Raw genomic sequence first — 20,775 nt, 5'->3', positions numbered from 1 at the left:
CCCGCAGAGAGGGACAAGGCACTTGTTCCCCGCCACTTTTCAAAGTGCCGTTTAAAAACCATAATTCCCTTAGTAGCTTGTAGTTGTAACTGGGTGAAGAAGATGTTGGTGTTGGATATCTGATGTGTCATTTGCTGGCATCCATGTGGGGGACCAAATGTTTTATTATTTTCTATAAGACTGAGGTTTGTTGTTCCCGCTAGGAAATTCAGCATGAATTCCAATTAACTCAACGAGGGAGCATCACAAAAATTGGCTGTGGCAGTTTTCCTTGTAATTTCTAAACAAACCATAACCATTTCTCCAGAGAAGGCTATCATCTAGGAAAACAAAAAAGGAAAAAAACCAAGCTTTACTTTATTGTTTTTCTCACGAGTATATCTATGAATTGAAAAAATCTCCCTGGAGGAAAGTCAAAGTTAACAAGAAACCCATGCATTCTGGGATTCTCAAAACTCTGAAATGCCCAAATTGGACTAGGCATTTGTTTAAAAAAAAAGCTTTAAAAGAACCAAATCAGAGATGAATGAGAATTCCGTCTTTATTTATATCGTACCAAATCCGATAAGTGGGGCCACTTCGAGGATGTGGCTTTCAAGCCGTGTCCTCCAAGGCCTCTGTGGAAAGGCAGATGCTCCTTTCAGCAGACGAAGGATTTGAAGCAGAGGGTGCAAGACACTGGTCCCCAACAAATTCAGGACTAGAGGCTAGAATTCCAGCCTTCCCCCATGTCCGCCATCTCTCACACGCGGTTCTCGCCACATGGCGTGGTGGAGCTCCGGATGGTCGATTGATAAGCTCTGGTTAGACCATCGTGTCTCCTGGGGAGTTCTCTCAAGGGACTTCCCTTCCCAGGTAAGGCCCGCCGGTCACTCTTTCCTAAAGAGAATCCTGATCGACTGTTTCTTGATATAAACTATTCTTTTTATTTTCTTTGTGTCTGTGAGTGGAAGTGGAGTAGAAATAGATTTCTTCTTGCTTACAGAAGAAATGTAAAAATGAACAGTACAGAGATATATAGAATAATATCTAAGTGTTTTTCCTGACCAATCTTGGTTCCCAGTGGAACCACTGTTAACAACTTAGTGAATATTCTTCCAGACTTTTCTTTATGGTGTGCAACCCTAAGTTGTCTATGTATCATTATTTTGAACCGGTGGCTCTTAACTGGGGGCGATTTTGTCCCCCACTTCCTCCCTCAGGGGACTTCTGGCAGTGTTTAGAAGCATGGTTGATTGTCATACTTGCAGGGGAGGGCGCTCCTGGCATCTAGTGGGTGGAGGCTGGGGATGCGCCTCAGCACCCTGCAGGGCACAGGGCAGGCCCACAGCAGACTTATCAGGTCCAAATGTCATCATGCCAAGGCTGAGAAGGCTATTTTAAACAAAAATGGATTAAAGTGTACATACAAGTTTTCAGCACCCACATTCTGGATGTTTTCTCCGTGTTCTTCAGTCCGTGTTGGTTGGTCTCATTTGAAGCAGCGATTGCTGAGTACTCCATTATAGGGAAGGATGTCAATCATGTCTTCTTCCGGTCCCTTCCGATGCCCTTGACCTTCTGTTTCAGTTTTTACTATTGTGAGGAGAGCTTCAATGAGCATCCTAACATACATTTCTTTGTTCACGTGTAGAGGTATTTTTGTAAGATAAATTCCTAGGTGTTGAACTGTTAGTTCAAGGGGCACACATATTTATACTTTGGAGAGTGATTGCCAAAATGGTCACTAAGATGTTTACCAGTTTACAAGGTAAGCCCTTATAAACACAGGTCCTCAAAATAAAATTAGAACCTGCATTTCAGAAACTAGAGTCTGTTCTTGTCAAGTTGGAAGTGGATTTATTTTCAAAGGAAAATAAGTGGGTCTGAGGGGAGACTTCTCCATCGGACTTTGCAGGGTAGGAAATAAAGAATGAGAAACAGAGGGCGTGGGGCCTCCAGTGCCGCAGCCCCCAGCCTCTCCTTAAGCTGTTACTCAAGGAGGCGCCACTTCCCCTGCTCCCCGGTGACCTCCTCTGAGAGCGAAAGGGGAGTGCCCCGTCCTCAGCGGTGGCACCAAGCTAGCCGCCTGCCAACACCCTCGGTGATCCCCACCTCCCTGGGCCACCATGTAAGAAACTGGGGCCCCTTTTTACCTCTGAAATTTCCTGTTTTTTTGTATGGAACACAAGGACAAAATGAGTTCCCGCGCAAATGGTCGGAATCTTGTTTTGAAAAAGTAGAGAGTGAGGGATTCATTGCTCCGCTCCAATTTCCATGTGGCCTTTGTTCCTCTGGCCCAGTTGACGGAGCTGGGGTTGCCCCCCTGCATCCTAATGAGGGACGATGAAACGGGCTAAATCTTGGGGCACAATGCTCACACTGCAGGCTCTGATGCGCCTTTGAACAAAACAAATCGGCTTCCACCAATTAGAGAAAAATGGGGACTCTGGATTCATTTGGGTTTTGGAGCGTCAGGTTTCCCACTAGCCCGTCCCAAGAAGTGGGAAGAAAGAGCCCACGATGAGAGGCACACTTGATGCTTGAGCTCCAAAGGGGCAACCCGCGTCGCCCGTCGGAATACATGGTGAGGAATGTTGGGGTCTTCGTGGAAACGTTGAGGCTGATGCAGTGAGTGAGCTGAGACCCCAGGGGTCACACGGCCTCTTCCCTCACAGATAAACACTACGCTGCGGGCTTGGGCTTGGTGGGATCAGTGCAGATTGTTCCAAAATCTCTCAGATGAGGCGTGGTAAAATGGAATCGTTTCCTGGCTTTCTCACAGCTCTAAAGGCCTCTCTCATCCTAATATGTGGAGGACAGGTGCACTGTTGTCCATAACGAGATGGTGCACCCTGGGGTGAAGAGCTGGGAGTCTGTGGTCACAAAGACCTCGGTTTGACATGAGCCTGCAATTTACTGGCCGGGTGACCTTGAGCAAGTTGTTTAACTCCTAAAAGCCTCAGTTTCTCTACTTATAAGTTCAGAAGAATAATGCCAAGTCCTTCTCAGAGGTGTTTGTGGGGGTGAGGTGAGATGATCCACGAGGCGCTGAGTTGAATAATAAGAGCCATCATCCTTAGTGCTACTTCTGGCCCCGTTATGGCCATTTGAAGGTGCGGCAGAAAGCAGCAGATTCTCCAGTTAAGGGGTTAGGGTAACAGGACTAGTTTCTACAACCTGGACAATCATGAACAATCTTGCTCAGGGCCCCAGGGTTTAAGAAAGTTCTTCCAAGACTTTCTAAGTTTCCTCTGTGAACGGCTCTCCCCGAATCATGGCCATCTACCAAGTATTGCTACCACTACGCCTGCATACAGGCAAGAAAGATCTGGTTGTAAATGACAAGTAGACGCCACCCATGTCCTTGTCATAAAGTGATCCTGCATTCCAGGAGAAGACACGCCATTGGGCCTGATTGCTGGGGAGTCTTTGTGGCCAGGACAGCCGGGAGAGAGGGCTGTTAGAGATGCAAGATGGAGTGATGTCAGGGGGACTGGACTGGAAGCTCCAGAACGGGTTGCCCAAAGCATCGTGTTATCTGGTCAGGGGAATCCAGAGTTGTTACGCACAGTGCTGGATAACCCAGAGCCGGCAGAGGTTGGAGGAGCCCCCGGAAGTGTGTAAGTAGCTAGTGGACTTACACACCTCCTCACACCTGACCCTCCCTAGCATGGAAATGAGTCTCTGACATCCTTCTTGGACTATTTAGAGAGATGCCATCTCGTTTGGATTTAGATCTGAAAAGCAAAAGCTGTCGCTGAACACAGCAGAAGCTGCCTTTGCATAGTGATCCAGTGTTTGTTTGTTTGTTTCTCTAATTCAGGGGAAAGGTTTCCTTTCATTTGGATCACTCCCTGTTGGGTGAATCTGGGTCTACATAGACCAAGTGACAGTTTAGCATAAACTCTGCTGAGCTCCATGGGCCTGGGGTCTCTTAACCACTGTTACATCTCATTCAGGGTAAGATGCTTGGGGGTTGGCGTATAAGGGTGCCTTTTGCTAGTCAGCAATTATTTTAGTTATGGATGGCATTCCAGCCACATAACAAGAGGGCAGGTGAGGCCTCGCAAACAACGCTCCAGCCTGACTGTCTCCGAGAGCTCGGGATGGAGTGCCCATCAGTGTGGGAAAGGCCAAACCCACTATCGTTTTACCAAGAACTTGCTTCACTTGCCTGCTCTTTGTCAAGGCTCTCTTGACTTTTGCTTTGGGAGATGAGGTCACTGAGGCAGGACTTAAGGCAGGAGGCAGGATTTATTCTGGTTCTGGGTTAAGAGGTAATCCGTTAGAGCTGAGATGGGCGGTATGCCCACAGAGGAAAGAGGAGGAGGATGCAAAGAGTAGAACTGGAGAGCAAAGCAGAATTAACTTCTGATGGAGACAAACATCGCCTGCTTCATGGGCCCCGAGACTGACTCCAGCCCCTTGACAAAGGCTGTGGAGCCCCTGCTTTTCCTTGAAGGCTCTGCCTCCTGGGGCAGTCACAACTTGGCCTTCCCCCTGCTTCAGAAGGTGAGAGCTTCCTCTTTACAAAACACAAGGCATTCTTGTCGGTATCTAAGTATCACAAACAATAGTAGTAGTTATTATCTCTATTCTCAGTATAGGCCAGGCTCTCTGCTTTATGTGATAGTGTCTCATTTAATTGTCACAACGTCGCCATAGGGTAGGTAGGACCCCATGTTACAGATTCATTCAGCCAAACATTTTTGGGTATCTGTTAGGTACCAGGCACTGAGGAAATAAGACAGAGTGTCCGGTACATTTTTTTCCTTCCATTTTGCAGAATCATAAAACAATTCAGTCTTAGCCTTTCTCAAGTGCAGAGGAGAATGTCCCATGTCATCCATGTCCTGGCTACAGCTTCCTGTAGCGAGGCCTTGGTAAGGGCAATGGTGGTGATGAGACTTACTAAGTGGGCTGAATCTCTTAGGACTCGAATGTGCTGAGGACTCTTCTGCAAGGTCATTCTCTTTATCCCCAAGGCTCAACAGAACAGAGTTGCCCTGTTCGGGCCAATTTCATGGTGGAGCATTTCTTATTTTTTGAAAAATTGGCTATGAATACCACCGGGGGGCATTTTCCCCAGTAGTTTAGCATTATTCCCCACCTCCCACCCCCACCTCCACCCCCAGGAGCTGACTCAGACACCTTCTGAGATTTGGGGAAACCCCAGGAAGACTGTTACCCAGCAGATCCACTAGCTAGATGGGAGCCAAGTTTCTACCAGTTACATGGGTTACTCATCTACTCTACAGAACGAGGATGCATCAGGCTGATTTTGAATCAAAGGAAAATGACCAGGACTTTCTGAACATTTTTCAGAGTTGACCTGTCTCTTAGGCACAGAGACTTTGAGTTGTCTAATTAAGTAGGCCATCCAAACACCATAAAAGTGGTATCGGAAAGACATAGTGTCCCGGGGGCCAAGGACAACAGTGATTAAGATCAAATGGCTAATTGTAAGCTCGGCCTCCAAATTGCTACTGGATGAATAAATGGCAGTGTGTGCCATCCAAGCATCCTTTCACATGGATCCTGTCTCCTTCACACCCACAGCGGGCTGGCAGACAGTAGGGGGCCAGAATTCCATTGGCTGGAAAGGGATAAAAAGGGTTTTTAGTGGGGATTCCGTCACCAGTTGGTGTCATTATTCCTGGTTCGGGAGGATCTTTGTGAAGGTAAAACATATTTAGTTTGGTCCAGAGGCAGAAACTCAAATATAAGCTGACCAGAGAAAAGTGAGGAGGAGAAGAGAACACACCCACTGGTCGTCTCTGGGGGTTGGTCTTATGTGAAGTTGGGTTTCCAGAATGAACAAAGCCCCAGTGAGAAAGTTAGCGCCTTTTCCAAACAGAACTGAAGTTCTGTCGCAAATCGTTTCCTTGATTTTGGTGACAAGTGAGAAGGAGGGATACCAAGAGCTAAGAATTGCCAACCACACGCCTCTCCCTCCCAGCCTCCATCACCAGCTAGATGGTGGGGTGATGAATTTTGTTGACTTTGGATCTGTTTTCCTTGATGAAAATCTCAGATAATCTTACAGTTCTGGAGCCCAGCTCCTATTAAAGAAAGAGAATAGTACCCTGACTTGCTGTTTTTCTCAGGTGGATATCTAGCTACCATAAATATTTCACTAATATAAAACTTGAGAAAAGAAATGTATGCTTTTTATGTGCAGTTTTTTAGTTGACATCAAACTATTTCTGAAATCAAACGGTATAAATAATGATAATTAAAAGAAAAAAATAATTTAAAAGCAAGGCAAGAAGGAGTGAAGAATACCAGATGGAATGAGACAGTTAAATTCAGCTTTAACATTTGTTCCAGGTGAAAAGATCAGTCTCAACTGTCTCTGATTCTGAGTTTCCTGGCAGCAAAGGCAAAAAGAAAAATGCCTTAGATGTTATGGCTCTAATTGTATATTAAATGAAAATGAATACAAGTTCACTTGGAGATGCAAAATTATCTATTTTATTGTGACTCCTACTCCTTTCCTCTCCTTATCTAACATAAGTGCTGGGGAAATATTTTCCACTTCAATTTTTTTTTTCAAGGAAGATTAGCCCTGAGCTAACTGCTGCCAATCCTCCTCTTTTTGCTGAGGAAGACTAGCCCTGAGCTAACATCCATGCCCATCTTCCTCTACTTTATATGTGGGACGCCTACCACAGCATGGCTTGCCACGCGGTGCCGTGTCTGCACCCAGGATCCGAACCGGCGAACCCCGGGCGACCAGAGCAGAACGTGTGTGCTTAACCGCTGCACCACCGGGCCGGCCCCTCCACTTCAGTTTTGTAAATAACAGAAATTTAATCTTTTTTTATACCAAATATTTCTAGAAACTAGATCCTTTTACCTCTGCTAAAAAAGAGGTAGCTGGGCTTTATTATGCTTGCACCACCTCTGTGCGTGCCGACCCACTGGCTCCCAAGCCCATGCTCCTGCGACTCTGCCCAAGGGCTTCTCCGGCTCTCCAGCCCACCGGCTCCTCTGTGTGGACACACTGGCAGGGCCTCGGAGTTCATGTTTGTCCCATCATCCTCCAACAAATGATTGACGGCAGCCGGGAGATCATAACTCCCGTCCCTGGCTCCCTGGGGAGGATCACTCCTGGGCGGGTTCTCCCCCCCCCCCCCCCCCCCGTCTCCCAGAGTTTCCCAGTGGCACTGAGCCTCAGCTCAGTGGTAACTTTCTTGATAATGTGTCTTTCTTCCCCCCATGACTGCTGGTCCTCTCTGGGATCGCCACCTAAATAAACTACTTGCACTCACACCTGTCTTGCGGCCTGCTTCTGGGGGAGCCCAACCAGAGACACCTCGTGAAAGTATTTCTTTGAGGTGCTAGCTTAATAGAGGGCTGGGGCTCGGGTCAGCCCGGTCACCATTTGCTTGGTTCTTTAAAGTGTTAGGTGAGCCTTTGATCAATGCTGAGTAACGTATATTTCAGGATTGTGTTGTCTGAAGGATGCTCAAAATATGATCATCTGAATTTTTGATTTAAAAAGATCCAGTGTTTGACCAAACAATTGATACTGCATGTGCGCACACACCCACATGCTCTTCTCTGTGCATAAGAGCCAGCCCAGTTCTTTATAGGGTGAGGTGGTGGAAGTGAGTGGAGACTCCGGACTCTAGTGATGCTTGTGGAGAGAACTTATAATAGCTCCCAAAGGACCTGGAATCTTCTGAAGGATTTGGTCAAACTCTGCCATCTAGCATTTTTCAGATAAGGGTTAGGAAGTGGCTGCTCCCATCGTAAGGAAGCATCTCTGGGCCTCTGTTAATTGTCTCATCTTTTGTAATTGTGCCCTTGATCAACCAGTCACTTTGCATGAACTTGAACATGTGTCCTGGTTAAATGGTGATCTCTGTGTCAACGGCTCTGCCTCGTACCCCAGGGGAACACAAATGGGATAAAACCGGAGGCTCAAATTCCAACAAATGCCCAGTAGTTTTTCTTAGCAGAAGCATCTAAATTAGAACCTGGTTCCATTTCATGCAGGTTGGTCCCACCTAAGGATGAAGAGGTTTTCTTTCAGCCAACATAGCAGACTAAGTGTATCAAGCACATTCCATCATTTGTACCTGATGAAATCTTTGTCACAACTCACACCACAATCAACTGTTGGGGTCGGCTAGTATTTGCTGAGACCCCATACCCCATTCAAATTCATGATTACCTTTATGCCTTGGTTAGGGTCTTGTGTTCTGATGTAATTTTAGAAGCAAAATTAAGAAAGGGAGAGAAGAAAGAGAAGCAAAGTTAAGAAACTTCAGAAGGAAAGTTAAGAAATTAGAAGGAAGTCCCCAAGCCATTTTTTTTTTTTTGATGCTTCTATGAGGCTGAGCAGAGCCTTGAGATGTCTCAAGCACTTTAATACAATAAGCCTTAACTGACATCAATTCTATTTCTGGCTTTAAATACAAGATTTCCATGCTAAAGATACAGAAAAAGACCTGCCAGTACCTTATTCTGCTGGGCACAGAGGAGGCGCTCATTAAATGTATGGTACAAGAGAATCAATCGGCACGCACCAGCCTTTCCCTACAGAGAGGCACACTGGCTTCTAAAAGGCAAAGCAGAGATTGGATGCGTTGATTCCTGGGGACTTTTCATAGATCTTGTCTCCAAATTTGAACTTATAGGGTCAAGACCAGAGCAAAAGGAAAAGGCAAATATTTGTGAGTGGTTGGTGTATCATGTTGAAATTCTAGATTCATTCATAAAAGGATGTTTTTGGTGAACAAGCGTATACTGGTAGGCAGTGCTGTCACGGAACACGAGGTCTGTTTTCTTGCCACAGCTGGAATCTGGCCCCCCCGAGTTTTGTGAATATCTGGGCAATGGGAAAGGGGGTCCACTCCCTAAATAGGGATGAAGAATATGGACTTGCTTTGTCGTATTCAATATAATTGATCTGACCAGAGGGCACAGAAAACATGGTATTGCTTGTGTGCACTGAAGAGCTGCTTTTCCTAAAAATGCCTCCACGTTATCCTGACATTCTCCCTCATATCTCCATCATCAGGTCCATTTCTTGTAGACTTTCTGGACCTGGTCGTCTCAGCTCCCTTACAGCAAGTATGATCTTAGTGTGCCAATCAGGGGAGAAAAAGATAGAACTTTATTTGCTTTGAGTCAACTTAAATCCAACTCTACTCCCATAAGTCAGGCTCATGAGAAGCTGAGTCTCAGTCATTGGGGCCTCCTCTGTGCACCAGGGTTGTGCAAAGCCCCTGGCTTTACACAGACAGCTCCTAATCATCAGGGAGAATCCTCGGGCGGTGGGTCTGGGTCCACACTGCTGAGCTCGGGGAAGCCCATTGTCTCAGAACATGTGACTCCTTTAGGTGAAACAGCTCTGCTGGCGTGGGCTGGCCTGAGCCTGAGAGTGTCCGAGGAGGCTGCGGGCACTCTGATGAGACCCAGCCCGTCTAGTTGGCCCGCCAATCATCCTCCCCAAGATCTCCCAAGAGTGCTGGAAGGCGCACAGGGCTCGATGACCAGGGCTGAGACAGTCACCTCTCCGGGGTCTTGTCCTCTCCCAGGAGTGCGCCCCGAGGGAGGCATGAGGGTCCTGATGCCCAGGGCTGAGGAAACAGTACAGCTGTCTTAGGTTAGTTTCTCCCCAAGCCAAGCATTTGGGTCCAATTGATTTATTCAAAGAAGTGCTCCCAGGATCAACCAGTAAGGGAGCTGGGGAAGCAAGAGAGGAAAGAGGAAGAAGCCAAGCAAGAGAGATTTCAGCTGAACCCCCAGGCTCAGCCCGATGCCGTGGGGTGCTGGGGAGTGTGAGTGACACCTTGAGGAACAGGAGTTGGGCTTTTGTACTTCCACACCCATCAGTCATTGGCTGCAGGCAACCCTGCCTGGGGTGGATTGGAGGGAAAAACTAGGCATTTTTCAGCTCTTCATATGGGCAAGATGGTGCCCATGCCCAAGGGCAGCCCTCGGAAGGTGGCAGGTGCCAGTTCTCAGCAGCAAATCACACATATGGAGGTTGAGCTGGGAAAAGGATGTGAGGGGCCCTGAGTGGGGCACCAATAGCGTTCCCTACCAGAGCCTTCACAAAGCCATTGCGGCACCTTCTGTAAAGTGTTGTCACAACCACTTCACACTGTTGCCCCGAGCAAAAGGAAGACAAGGGGAGAGAAGGCATTTCGTTAAATGTTTATCTGAAACAATTTCCCCGAGCAGTGCACCCGCTGTTGTTTTTGTCCACGAGATAGCATGTAAGAGCACGCTGAACTCCATGTGTTTGTGTCCCCAGGCTGAGTCCCCAAAGCAGCAGGGCACTGTGCTATTTATTATTAATCATGGAATATTTTACTTAGCAAAGCAGGAGCTTGATGCTCCTGTAGGCCAGACATGCAGATGTTTTAAGTTCTCGTTTGGCTTTGTGTGGAAACATCCATCCCACCGAGGAGAAACGAAACCCAAAGTCCTCAGAAAATCAAACAGAAGAGAATCACCAGTCTGTTCAATATGGAGACACAAAGCTTTCTAAAAAGAGAACGCCTAGGGGAACGAAAAGAGGCAGTTTTGAAATCTAACCCTGGGAAGATGCTCTGATGAGATGCAGATGGTCTATGAGCCCAACAGGTAGATGTCTAAACCGGGAGAGAAGTCACAGGTGGGGGGTGTCTTAGGATTCGCTTCAAAAGCATCCTAGGAGAGTGTACAGCTTCGGAAAGTACAGGAAATAAATGAAAAGGAAGAGAGAACAATGCCCAGTGGATGTTTGATATAGGAATACAATTTTAAGGCTTCATTGTGCAGGATTAAAAGATGAATGTACAAAGAAGATGGTTGGTACCCAGAATTCTGAATCAACACCCTGGATTCAGGTCTGGAAGCCCATCGAGTGTAGACATTACCAAGAGGCCAGCAAATAGAGTGGAATGTTGCTTTATACTCAAATAGGCCTGGTAATGGCCTTTACATTTCTCTGTGGGTTGTTCTTTAGGCGTATGAATTTGGAGAATTGGTTTTTAAAGACAGTCGGGTGCTTTGTAAATAAAGGCAAACAAGGAAAAAAGAGATTTATGTTATTTAAATTACTCCTCAAACCAGCTCAGCCAGAAAAGTGTTGTTATCCCATTTTACAGATGAGAAAATCAAAGCTTGGAGAGATTAAGTGATTTTCCCCGGCCTTAGTTCATTAAGTGGTAGAATGAATAAATTTCACCTTTTATCCTTTCCACCTGCCAGCAAGTATTGGTTGAACACCTGCTGTGTGCTTATTCTGGACACTGGGGAACTAAATGATTATTTGAACATATATCTATGTGATCCTGGAGGCTATTATTTCTCTATCAGAGTCTAGGGACTAAACTCATTTAAATCTGAGTTCGTGGAAAGTTGGATTACTCTATGATTATGCAATCATAATCTGATGTCTTTCATCAGTTTTGGAAATTTTTCAGCTATTATCTCTCTACATTTTGTTTTTGCTCCATCCTCTCTCTCTTCTCCTTCTGGGATGTCAATTACATGTATCCCCAAAATCCTTTATATTTTCCTGTACCTTTTTCACCTTTTTGTGTCTTGGGCTTCATTCTGAATTTTTTCTAAGTTATCTTTCAGTTTATTAATACTCTTCAACTGTGTCTGATTTGCTGTTAAACTCATCTGCTGAGTTTTAAATTTCTGTCATTGTAACTTTTCAGGTTTAGATTTCTCCTTTGGTTATTTTTTAAGATTTCCAGTTTTCTACTGAAGTTCTCAATTTTGTCTTTTATTTCCTTGAACACATTCAGGATAGTTATTTTTAAGTAGTGTCAGACAACGACATTATCTGAATCCTTTATAAATCTGCTTCTACTGTCTGTATTTCTCTTGTATTTTAGCCAAATAGTCTTGTCTTCCTTTGGACCCTAACATGGAAGCATCTGTCAGCTCTATCCTGGTGACATTTCATGAGCAATAACTTAAAACCAAATAGCAGTTCTCCATTCTAAGATCTCATCAAATTGAAGGTGCACCACTGATTTAATTATAGCTTTTCCGGGGGTTGGGAGTAAAGAAATACTACATGAAAAGCACATGTGACATGATTTCAGACATATCACGTTATAAAAGAGTCCGCACCTAAGAATTACAGAACTATGGCAGAATTCCTCAGCCTGGGGCTGACTTGTTTGTATTTCCTGAGTCAGTTTCTCTTAAGTCTTCTTTGAAAGCCTCCTCAGTGAGAGAGACACAGGACCCGAGTTGTCCTAAGGTTTGTAACCTCCAAGGGCTCAAGAACTCTCCAAAGTCTCTGCTAGTTAAACCCACATTAAATGTAATGGAAATAGGATGTGTGAGATCCTGCACAAAGGAAGTCATGGGGTGGAGCCCAGGGGAGAAAATCCCAACTTTGTCTCAGGCTTACGGGAGAAATGATTTCTTGTCCTCTGCTGAGGCTGATGTGGATAGAGTAGAGTTGGTCTTCTTTCAGTGTTCCAGGATCGGTCTTAAGCAACAGCTCATCTTTCTCGGCCATGCGATCTAGCAGGCAAAACTCAAAATGAATGAGGAGCTACACCAGCCTTAAACAAGTCTTAGCGCTTCCATAGGCTAACAGGCCACAGACTCAAGTCCCTTCTGGGGCCAGGCAGGTGGTGGGGGCTGTGGCCAGGTGAAGAACGTGGCCCCCATCTAAGCAGAGAGCCACTTCTCAACACAGTTGATTGTTGTCCTGTGGGAATACGGGCCCAGGGTTTCCAGATCTGAATTTTGTCAGATGCCAGTAATACAGATTTTTATGAGTACACTTCTGATTTTTACGTTGGCAACTGATTTCATTTTCTAAAACTTGGCAGGTACAACACACCATGCTTTTGAGATGATTGCAGTCTGTGGCCCCCTGTCGTTTGCTTCTGCATGTTCAAAATCGAATGAGTCTGTACTGTAAGAGGGTAGCCCCCTCACTGAGGCAACATGGAATGCCTCTCTGCCTTTCCCCCTCACGTCCTAGAGGCATTCCTGGAAATACGAGCGCTGGGGCTTTCTGAATCCACCAGAAGCTTCAAAAAGTGCATTGTCTTCCCTCTGTCATCTCAGTATTTTTAAATGGCTCACTCAGTGAGGTCCCTTTTTGGCACTTAAAATGAGGTTTTGGAATCACTCACCAGGGACATTGCTCATATCACAAAGCCCAGAAGCACACAGTATCATTGAGATCATCTGCCACCTGGTCTGTGGGCAATCTTAGACTAGACAAACCAGTAACTAGGCTAATATTAGCATCCTTGCCAAATTGCACATAGGAAAATTATTGATTTTTAGTTCTCAAATATTTTAGAGGTGTAATCTGAATGGAGGTTCTTTTCTTGCCTGGAGGCGAGCAAGTAAAGTGCTTAAAAGGTAATCGGGACAGTTATGGGAAGAACAGCGTGTCAAATGCAAAATTGCGTTTCCTGGGGACTGTTTTATAGGGATGAGGCTGTGTCTTAGAAGAAATGGTTAAAAAGAGACTAGGAAGACTGATAGAGTGATCGGTACCCAAACTCAGCAATTAAAGGTTGAATTCTTCAGGGGACTTACTCTGTGTCCTTAGGCAAGTAATATTGAGTATTGTGCCATAATCCATTTGAGAAAAATATGTTATCTACTTGACCGAATATTTCCAGGGTATATCTAATATCCTGCTGAGTGCTCAGAACAGCTAGCGGTGCTGTTTCTGCTTTAGGTAATTCTCCAACGTGAGTCGGAGAATAGAAATACCCTTATGATGAATATTGGTAAGTGTTTAGATGGAAAGTTAGGATTGGAGATCAAGGGAAATTGGTTGTATCTGTGAATTATATTGTCTTCTAGTATTTTTAGCTGTAACTTTCAACACGCTGATTGTCCTGAAGATGAAATATAAAGTCTACTTCATTTCACACATGCACTCTTGCTTCTAGTCAGGTCCACTTTCTGGGTACAACACAAATGGCAAATTGTCTAGTTTAATTGCCCAAGCTTTAGGGAACGAAGGAGATAATACAACACTGAAGAGAAATAACCCTTGTGTACTGATGATAAAACCTAGGTGAAATGTTTATCTTGTCCAGGCCTGTCCAGCTCCCACTGGCTGAGAAAGAAACGAACATGATCACAGGAGAGCCAGTTGTGATGTCAAGTTTATTTATATGTAGAATGAATACTTCTCAATTTAAGAATCAATCGTTAAAACAAGGGGAAGACATGTCTAATACATGCATTTTCTGTTAGGAGTTTTCTCTCGGTAGTTCCTCTGAGTATCATTGTTATCAGGCTGCATTTTTAATTCAATGAAACATGAAAAGATTCTATTCTAAATTGGAATGCTTCAGACTTTTACTGGTTCTCCTTGTCTTTTCTTTTCTCTTTTAGTACTTCAAGAAGGGAACTGCACAGACCCTGGGGGCCCAGTCAATGGGTACAGGAAAATAACAGGAGGCCCTGGGCTGATCAATGAGCGCTATGCAAAAATCGGCACTGTTGTGTCCTTCTTTTGTAACAACTCATATGTTCTCAGTGGCAATGAGAAGAGAACTTGCCAGCAGAATGGAGAGTGGTCGGGGAAACAGCCCATTTGCATAAAAGGTAACTTGCAAATATTCCTGAAATCTATAGAAATGGATGGAGTTGTTGGACTTTTTGGGAGCTCTCATACATGTTTTTGGGCCCGTGGAAAAATATCTCTCTCTCTCTTAAGTTCTCATTGGAATCATATATTACTCTTGGGTTGGAAACCATCCATAAGAACGTTTGCTTCTTTTTTGGACCTGCTTATCCTGATCACAACATCTTGACGTGGTTAAGAGGAGTGATGTCGTTATCAGAGCAGCTTAGGAAAAATGGCAGGGCTGAGTTTTATATGTGTAAACCCAAGGACAGAATTGACGCAATTAATACGCATTTATATAGCTTCATTTATCTACTCTCTATGCAATGTTAAGTTAGGGCAGGAAATAAAAGAACAAAACAGACACATCATCCCAGCCAGCCTATGTGGGGGGAGGTTTGTGTTGTTAAGATGTCTAAAAACATCTTTCAAAGACAGTAAGCCATTGAACGTTCAAGGCAGAGTTACAGGAACTGACAAGTAGTGTACATTCAAGAAAGGAGTGATCAGTATCGCCCGAAATAGGGGCAATTGCATGAAGCAAGTAGGGTTGGAGCCAGTAGGAGAGGCCGGGAAGGATTTGTAGAGACGAAGAGGAATTGGGATGATATTCCAGTCGGAAGACAAAGGAGAAGAAAAGAGGTGTAGTCAGAAGTCAGAGAATCACGTAAACTCGAAGTGAGGCAATCTGGGGATCTGGGAGGTAACTTTAGAAAGATGGTTTGAGACCAGGAGAAAAAGGCGTGTTGTAGAGAGAAGTTTGGACCTTCCGCCTTGGCGGCGGGGCTGTGTAGTTTCTCACTAGTTGCTCCAGGTCAACAGTCTCTCTGTTTGAGGTCACAATTATCTGGCTGTTTCCTGGGAAGAAAAGCATATCCTTGGCCTAGATTATCTAGATAATTGCCTCAATCCTCCACTTTCCCTCCTGGGTGTTTGTCAACAACCCAAATCATGGGAAAAGGAATGAAAGAGAATGGTTTATGAAAGGAATGAATCACTTTAGACTTTAGCCAGAAGCGACCTCCATCCCCACCAGCACAGACTCTGATTCTTGGCTTCATTAAGTATGGAAACGGTGTTACCTATGTCCTTGGAGATTTTTGTCAACTCTTCTCTTACAAATTAATACAACCAATGTTCCCTAGGTTGCTAATTAGATGAATGTTGGCTGCTTGATTGGGAAAGTGCGATGGGGAGGGTTCCTTTTCACTTGTGAAGAAAGAAGGACTTGAGCAAGATCAAACTGGGCTTTGAGTTGCCATCAAGTGATCGTTCGGGGCCTTTGTTGCAGAGAGGACATGGTGCAATCCAAGACCTAGGACGGTTGACACTGCTGTCTGGTTTCAAATGAGAACCTCGTAACTCCCTATGTTGGGCTGTATTTTAGAACCTTCGCTTTGACTCATTTTGATCAAGTTCACTCATATTTATGTGAATAGATAATCCCAGTCTATTAACTGCCGTTGTTCCAAATCGCCCAGGTGGAGCGGCTTTTCAGAGGTGTTTGTTTTCCTTGGGCTCTTCAGCGGGTGCTGTCAATTTAGGCGAGAGGCAGCATGCTTTTTTGCTGAGGGAGCTGTCCAAGCTCGGCTGACATTTCTCACCTGAGAGAGCCTGGCGAATGTACACCTGGTATCCAGAAAGGGTGGTCAGGTATGAATCTGAATGGAAGGATGCAAAGACGGAATAAGATTATGCAGCATCGTCTCTTTTCTTCTAGCCTGTCGAGAACCAAAGGTCTCGGACCTGGTGAGACGGCGAGTTCTTCCGATGCAGGTGCAGTCCAGGTGAGGCTGAAACACCTGAACTCTGCTTTAAAGGCAAACGCTCCCCTCCTACCCCCTTTCCCTCCTTGTGTTTGGCCAAAGGCAGCCTGGGGTTTCTTCGGGACACTGTGCTGCTGGCCAGGAAAGAACAGGGCTAGTTAGGTGGAGGCTTATTAGCCAGCTGCCTGTAGCCAAGAGGTAGCAACTCTTGGAAGAAGTACAGATGTCACTGGATCGTGGGAAAGTAGGTGTTTGGCAGAAAGCAAGACTTTATGATGATGTCTGAGGAACTGGATTTTAATACTTGAATCTTCCTGAAATCACTACCTATTTATTATGGCAGGCTCTAGGGAGGTGGCATTCCTACCCAAAGCAGCCAGCGATGGCTCAGGAAGGTGTTCGTGGTAGCACCCAACAAGAGGAGGCAGGCTGGTGGGGCCCAGGAACTAGAGATAAATGACCAGCGCTCGTGAAGGATGTGAGCCCTCCGGGACACCCAGCCTTTCTCCTAGAAACACATAGATGGGGACCACCTGGTGGGGAGAGAAGAGGCCCATTTCTCCTTTTCCTCCTCCTATTTTGTAGGAATAGTGTTCTCATCTCATCTCCTACCGTTCTCTTCCTCACTCTCCACTCCACCTACACGGACCACCTGGCTTTTCCTCTCTCCCTTCAAGCACGATTCTGCTTCACTGTAAGGAACCTGCTTCCCCTGGATTTCAATAAGGCTCAATACTTCGCTTCCTTCAGTTCTCTGCTCAGTTTTTACCTGGCAGAGAGACCTTCCCTGACTGTCTTTTGAAAATACCACTCCTCCTCCCCCTCCCCCGACCACTCAGCTGACTTCTGTCCCCAGTTCTCTTTGGCCTTTGCAGGGATCTCCAGGTTTCACCTTAGCATCCCTTTCCACCTGTGGCCTTACGTATGTTTTTCTTGTTTATTTGTTCGATTTCTATCTCCTCCCTGCACACCAAAAAGACCCCATGAAACCTGAAAGTTACAAGTGCAAGAGCACTTCTGTTCTGTCCTAGCTGGAGTTCTAGTGCCTAGAGCGGGGTCTGCCACAGAGCGGCGCCTGAAAAAACGCAGTGAGCAGGTGGGCTGCGTTGCCAAACAAGACCTCAAGACCTGGTGTTGCCTCTTTAGTGCTGGGTGTTCTGGGGCAAGTTCCTGACGTGCTGAGGTTTGGGTTTCCTCTTTTGAGAAATAAGGATGATCATAATGGCCTCTGTCTCTCGGGATCAGTGTGAGGAGGATTCAGTGCGGCGCTAACAGCTAGCGTTTATCGTGTGCTGTGTGCCAGTTGCACTTCTGACTGCTTTCCGTGTATTAGCTCATTTAATCCCCACTACAACGTCTGAGGTGGGTATTATTAGTGTTTTGTTGTGAGTGCCGTCGAGTGGATTCTGACTCCTAGCCACCCTGTGTGCCGCAGAGCGGAACCCTGCTCAGACTTTCTGCGCCCTGCTCTCACCTTCAGCGCTCTATCAGACAAGGCTCCACGGCTCTTCACAGGGTTTTCATGGCCAGTTTTTTCGGAAGTGAGTGGGCAGGTGCTCCTTCCTAGTCTGTTGATTTGGAAGCTCTTCTGAAACCTGTCCACCATGGGGGACCCTGCTGGTATGTGAAATCCCAGTGTCACAGCTTTCAGCATCACAGCAACACGCAGCCACCACAGTATGACACCTGACAGACCTGTGGTGTGGGTCCCTGACCGGGAAATGAACCCAGGCGGCTGTGGTGAGAGCACTGAATCTTAACCACGAGATCATCAATTATTATTATAACCATTTATAGGTTTTATTACTGTTTTTATTACAGATGGCTAAACTGAGGCTCAGAGAAGTCAAGTAACTTGCCCAAGGTCACCTTGCTAGAAGAAGTGGCAAAGCCAGGATGCAAATCCAGGGTCTTCAGGGTCTGAAATTTTCAAGGTCTGCCCCCTTATGCACTGAGCTTTAGCTAAGCCTTACTTAAAGACCTTAGCAGAACACCTTGCAAGCATAAACACCCGTCAGTAGCTATTGTTTTGAGAGATAGTAACAATGCGTCTTAGTGACTAGAATTGACCTGAACCAAGTAACCTGAAACGTTTTCAAATCCAGCTATTCGGCAATCTCTCACCTGCCTCTGGCTATCCCATTTCTCTCTTTTCCTCTCCAGGCAGGGCGTGTCCCGGGGGCAGGGGCAGTGGGATCTACGTTCTGCCCCTTTTCTGGTCTCCATGCTTTACTTGGGCTGGACTCTCCACTGAGCAGGGCAGGCCTGTGCTTCCCAAGGAGACGTCTGGGAGGCGAGGCCCTGAGCTGCTAAAAAAGATCACCAGGCTGGGCATTTTTAAAGCAAGTGTCAGGGGAGCTTAGGTGCCAGGTGTCTCATGTAGATGAGAAAGCAAGCCTAAAACTTGGTTTTAAGGATCTTTCTGGAAGACAGGCTGCTGGAATAGGGCTGTGTCTATCTCCAGCAGCCAGGCTCACCCAGGAACGCCCAAAGGCAGTGTCGGCCTTCAACACACAAAAGATGAGCTTGTTTACAAGTTCAGAAGCTCCCGGAACTGCAGACCTGGTTCTAAACACGAGCTAATGATTTGTTGAGTGAAATCAGCGTGGATGGAATGTTTGCTCTGAGCAAGGCTCTGTGCAGACACATGAAATAGATTTCTTAAGATGACGTTAAATTGGCATGGTGGAGACCCCAGCGGGGAGTTGTGACTGCTAAGCCCTGCTTGGGTACCATCCTGGCTTCCTGTGTGCCCTGTGCACTCCCTCTTCCCTCTCTGGGCTTCCTTTCTCCACAATAAACAGGGATGAAAACGTTCATTCCTAAAGGAATCCTAACTGTTCAGTTAGCGGTCGTTATGCACGGATGGAAAATGAGCACCAGCAGTCCAGTGTGCGCACATCTCCTCCAAGAATCCTGGAGGGTCTCTGGGGTTTCAGCTTCAGGGCTCATTGTTAAGAGGCCTTTCCCGTTTGCACACAGTGCTCCACATTTCTCCCGATCAATGTGCCTGAAAGAAGGCTCTGTTCTCTGAGGTGTACTAATTACATCCGCTAACTGCTGAATCAAGCTGCTGTATCAACACAGTTTAGTTCGAGTCAATTCCTAATATTGCCCCATTATGATAATGGTTGGAGAAAAAAATACACCTGGATTTCTCTCATTCAAATTAGCTTCCTTTCCTGTTTAATTTCACAATTAATTTTGTGTGTTTGCATGTAGAATCTTTGGATAGCAGCTATTATGCCAGATATTATCCTCTTTGGCTAAAATCCGAGGCAGTTGGAGGCATGCCAGAAATGGAAATGGAGGAACACAATGAAGGTTGAAGTGTGCAGAGGATTTGCTCAGTGGTAGGGGGGAGGTGTGTATGTGTGTGACACAGAGAGAGAGAGAGAGGGAGGGAATGGGGGCTGGAGAAAGAGAGAGAAACAGAGAATGAGAGAGCTACGTTTTTGTTCTGTAACCAATGTCTCCCTGGGGATTGGCGAGGATGCTGAAGGGGCCACAGTGACTTTTTTCTCGCCCTCTCCCTCTCTGGCCCCGTGTGCCCTGGTGCAGGGAGACACCGTTACACCAGCTGTATTCGTCAGCCTTCAGCAAGCAGAAACTGCAGGCTGCCCCCACGAAGAAGCCAGCCCTTCCCTTTGGAGACCTGCCCGCTGGGTACCAACATCTGCACACCCAGCTCCAGTACGAGTGCATCTCGCCCTTCTACCGCCGCCTGGGCAGCAGCCGGAGGACGTGTCTGAGGACCGGGAAGTGGAGTGGGCGTGCCCCGTCCTGCATCCCTAGTGAGTAAAGGCTTGTCCTTGGGCTGGAGCGCCTTACATCTTCCATGGCTGCTCGTGAAAAGCCATTAACCTTGTTGAAGACTTTGGGAAACGCTCCTTGTCCAAACGAATGGTCTTCCAGTACTTTCCCTCGCTTGGTGATGTCTGAAATTCCCCAGTTAGATCTTCCTTCCTTTGGCTTAAACTTAGTACCCAGGAGAAATTAACTCATTAAATCTTAGATGAATTTTTTGGGAAGGGGGCATCCTTTTTGTGGATAATCCTATCATATTTACTTGGAGAAAAGAGAGAGAGCAGTCATTAAACACAAAGTGGGCAAGGAGGTAAAGGTTCAGAGGGCTTCTGCTTATGTGATCTTGCTTACCCTGCCCAAGGCCCAGTTTTCATGCTCACCATCCAGTGGGATTAAATAGGTAATTGTTATTAAGTAGGTATGAGGTATTGATTACCCATAAGATTATGATGATGATTACTGAGATCATATGTGGAAGTATCCGGAATAGGGTCTTGCACATACTGAGATATGTTGCCCATCCTTTTTGTCAAATGATATCAGTTATGGCTTGATTCACTGTGGTCATGTTTATAATAATAGTCGTGACCTTCTAAGTCTACCTGTTAAATATATCTTCTCATCCAGTCTCCTCAAGAA

At 45.9% G+C, this 20,775-nt stretch overlaps 1 protein-coding gene across 4 annotated transcripts in view; it reads left to right on the top strand.

Moving 5' to 3' along the window:
* Positions 1–20,775, top strand: part of PAMR1 (peptidase domain containing associated with muscle regeneration 1) — a 159,392-nt gene that overhangs the window by 132,399 nt on the left and 6,218 nt on the right. For all 4 annotated transcript variants that reach the window (XM_070564795.1, XM_070564796.1, XM_070564797.1 and 1 more), the window contains 3 exons: positions 14,329–14,541; positions 16,284–16,350; positions 19,891–20,123. In XM_070564795.1, coding sequence (XP_070420896.1) covers positions 14,329–14,541; positions 16,284–16,350; positions 19,891–20,123 — 513 coding nt within the window. The remainder of the gene's footprint in view (positions 1–14,328; positions 14,542–16,283; positions 16,351–19,890; positions 20,124–20,775) is intronic.

The sequence above is a fragment of the Equus przewalskii genome, chromosome 11 (assembly GCF_037783145.1).
Source record: "Equus przewalskii isolate Varuska chromosome 11, EquPr2, whole genome shotgun sequence".
NCBI lineage: Eukaryota > Metazoa > Chordata > Mammalia > Perissodactyla > Equidae > Equus > Equus przewalskii.
The sequence above is the reverse complement of the archived record's forward strand: the minus strand, read 5'-3'. Positions and strand labels throughout refer to the sequence as shown.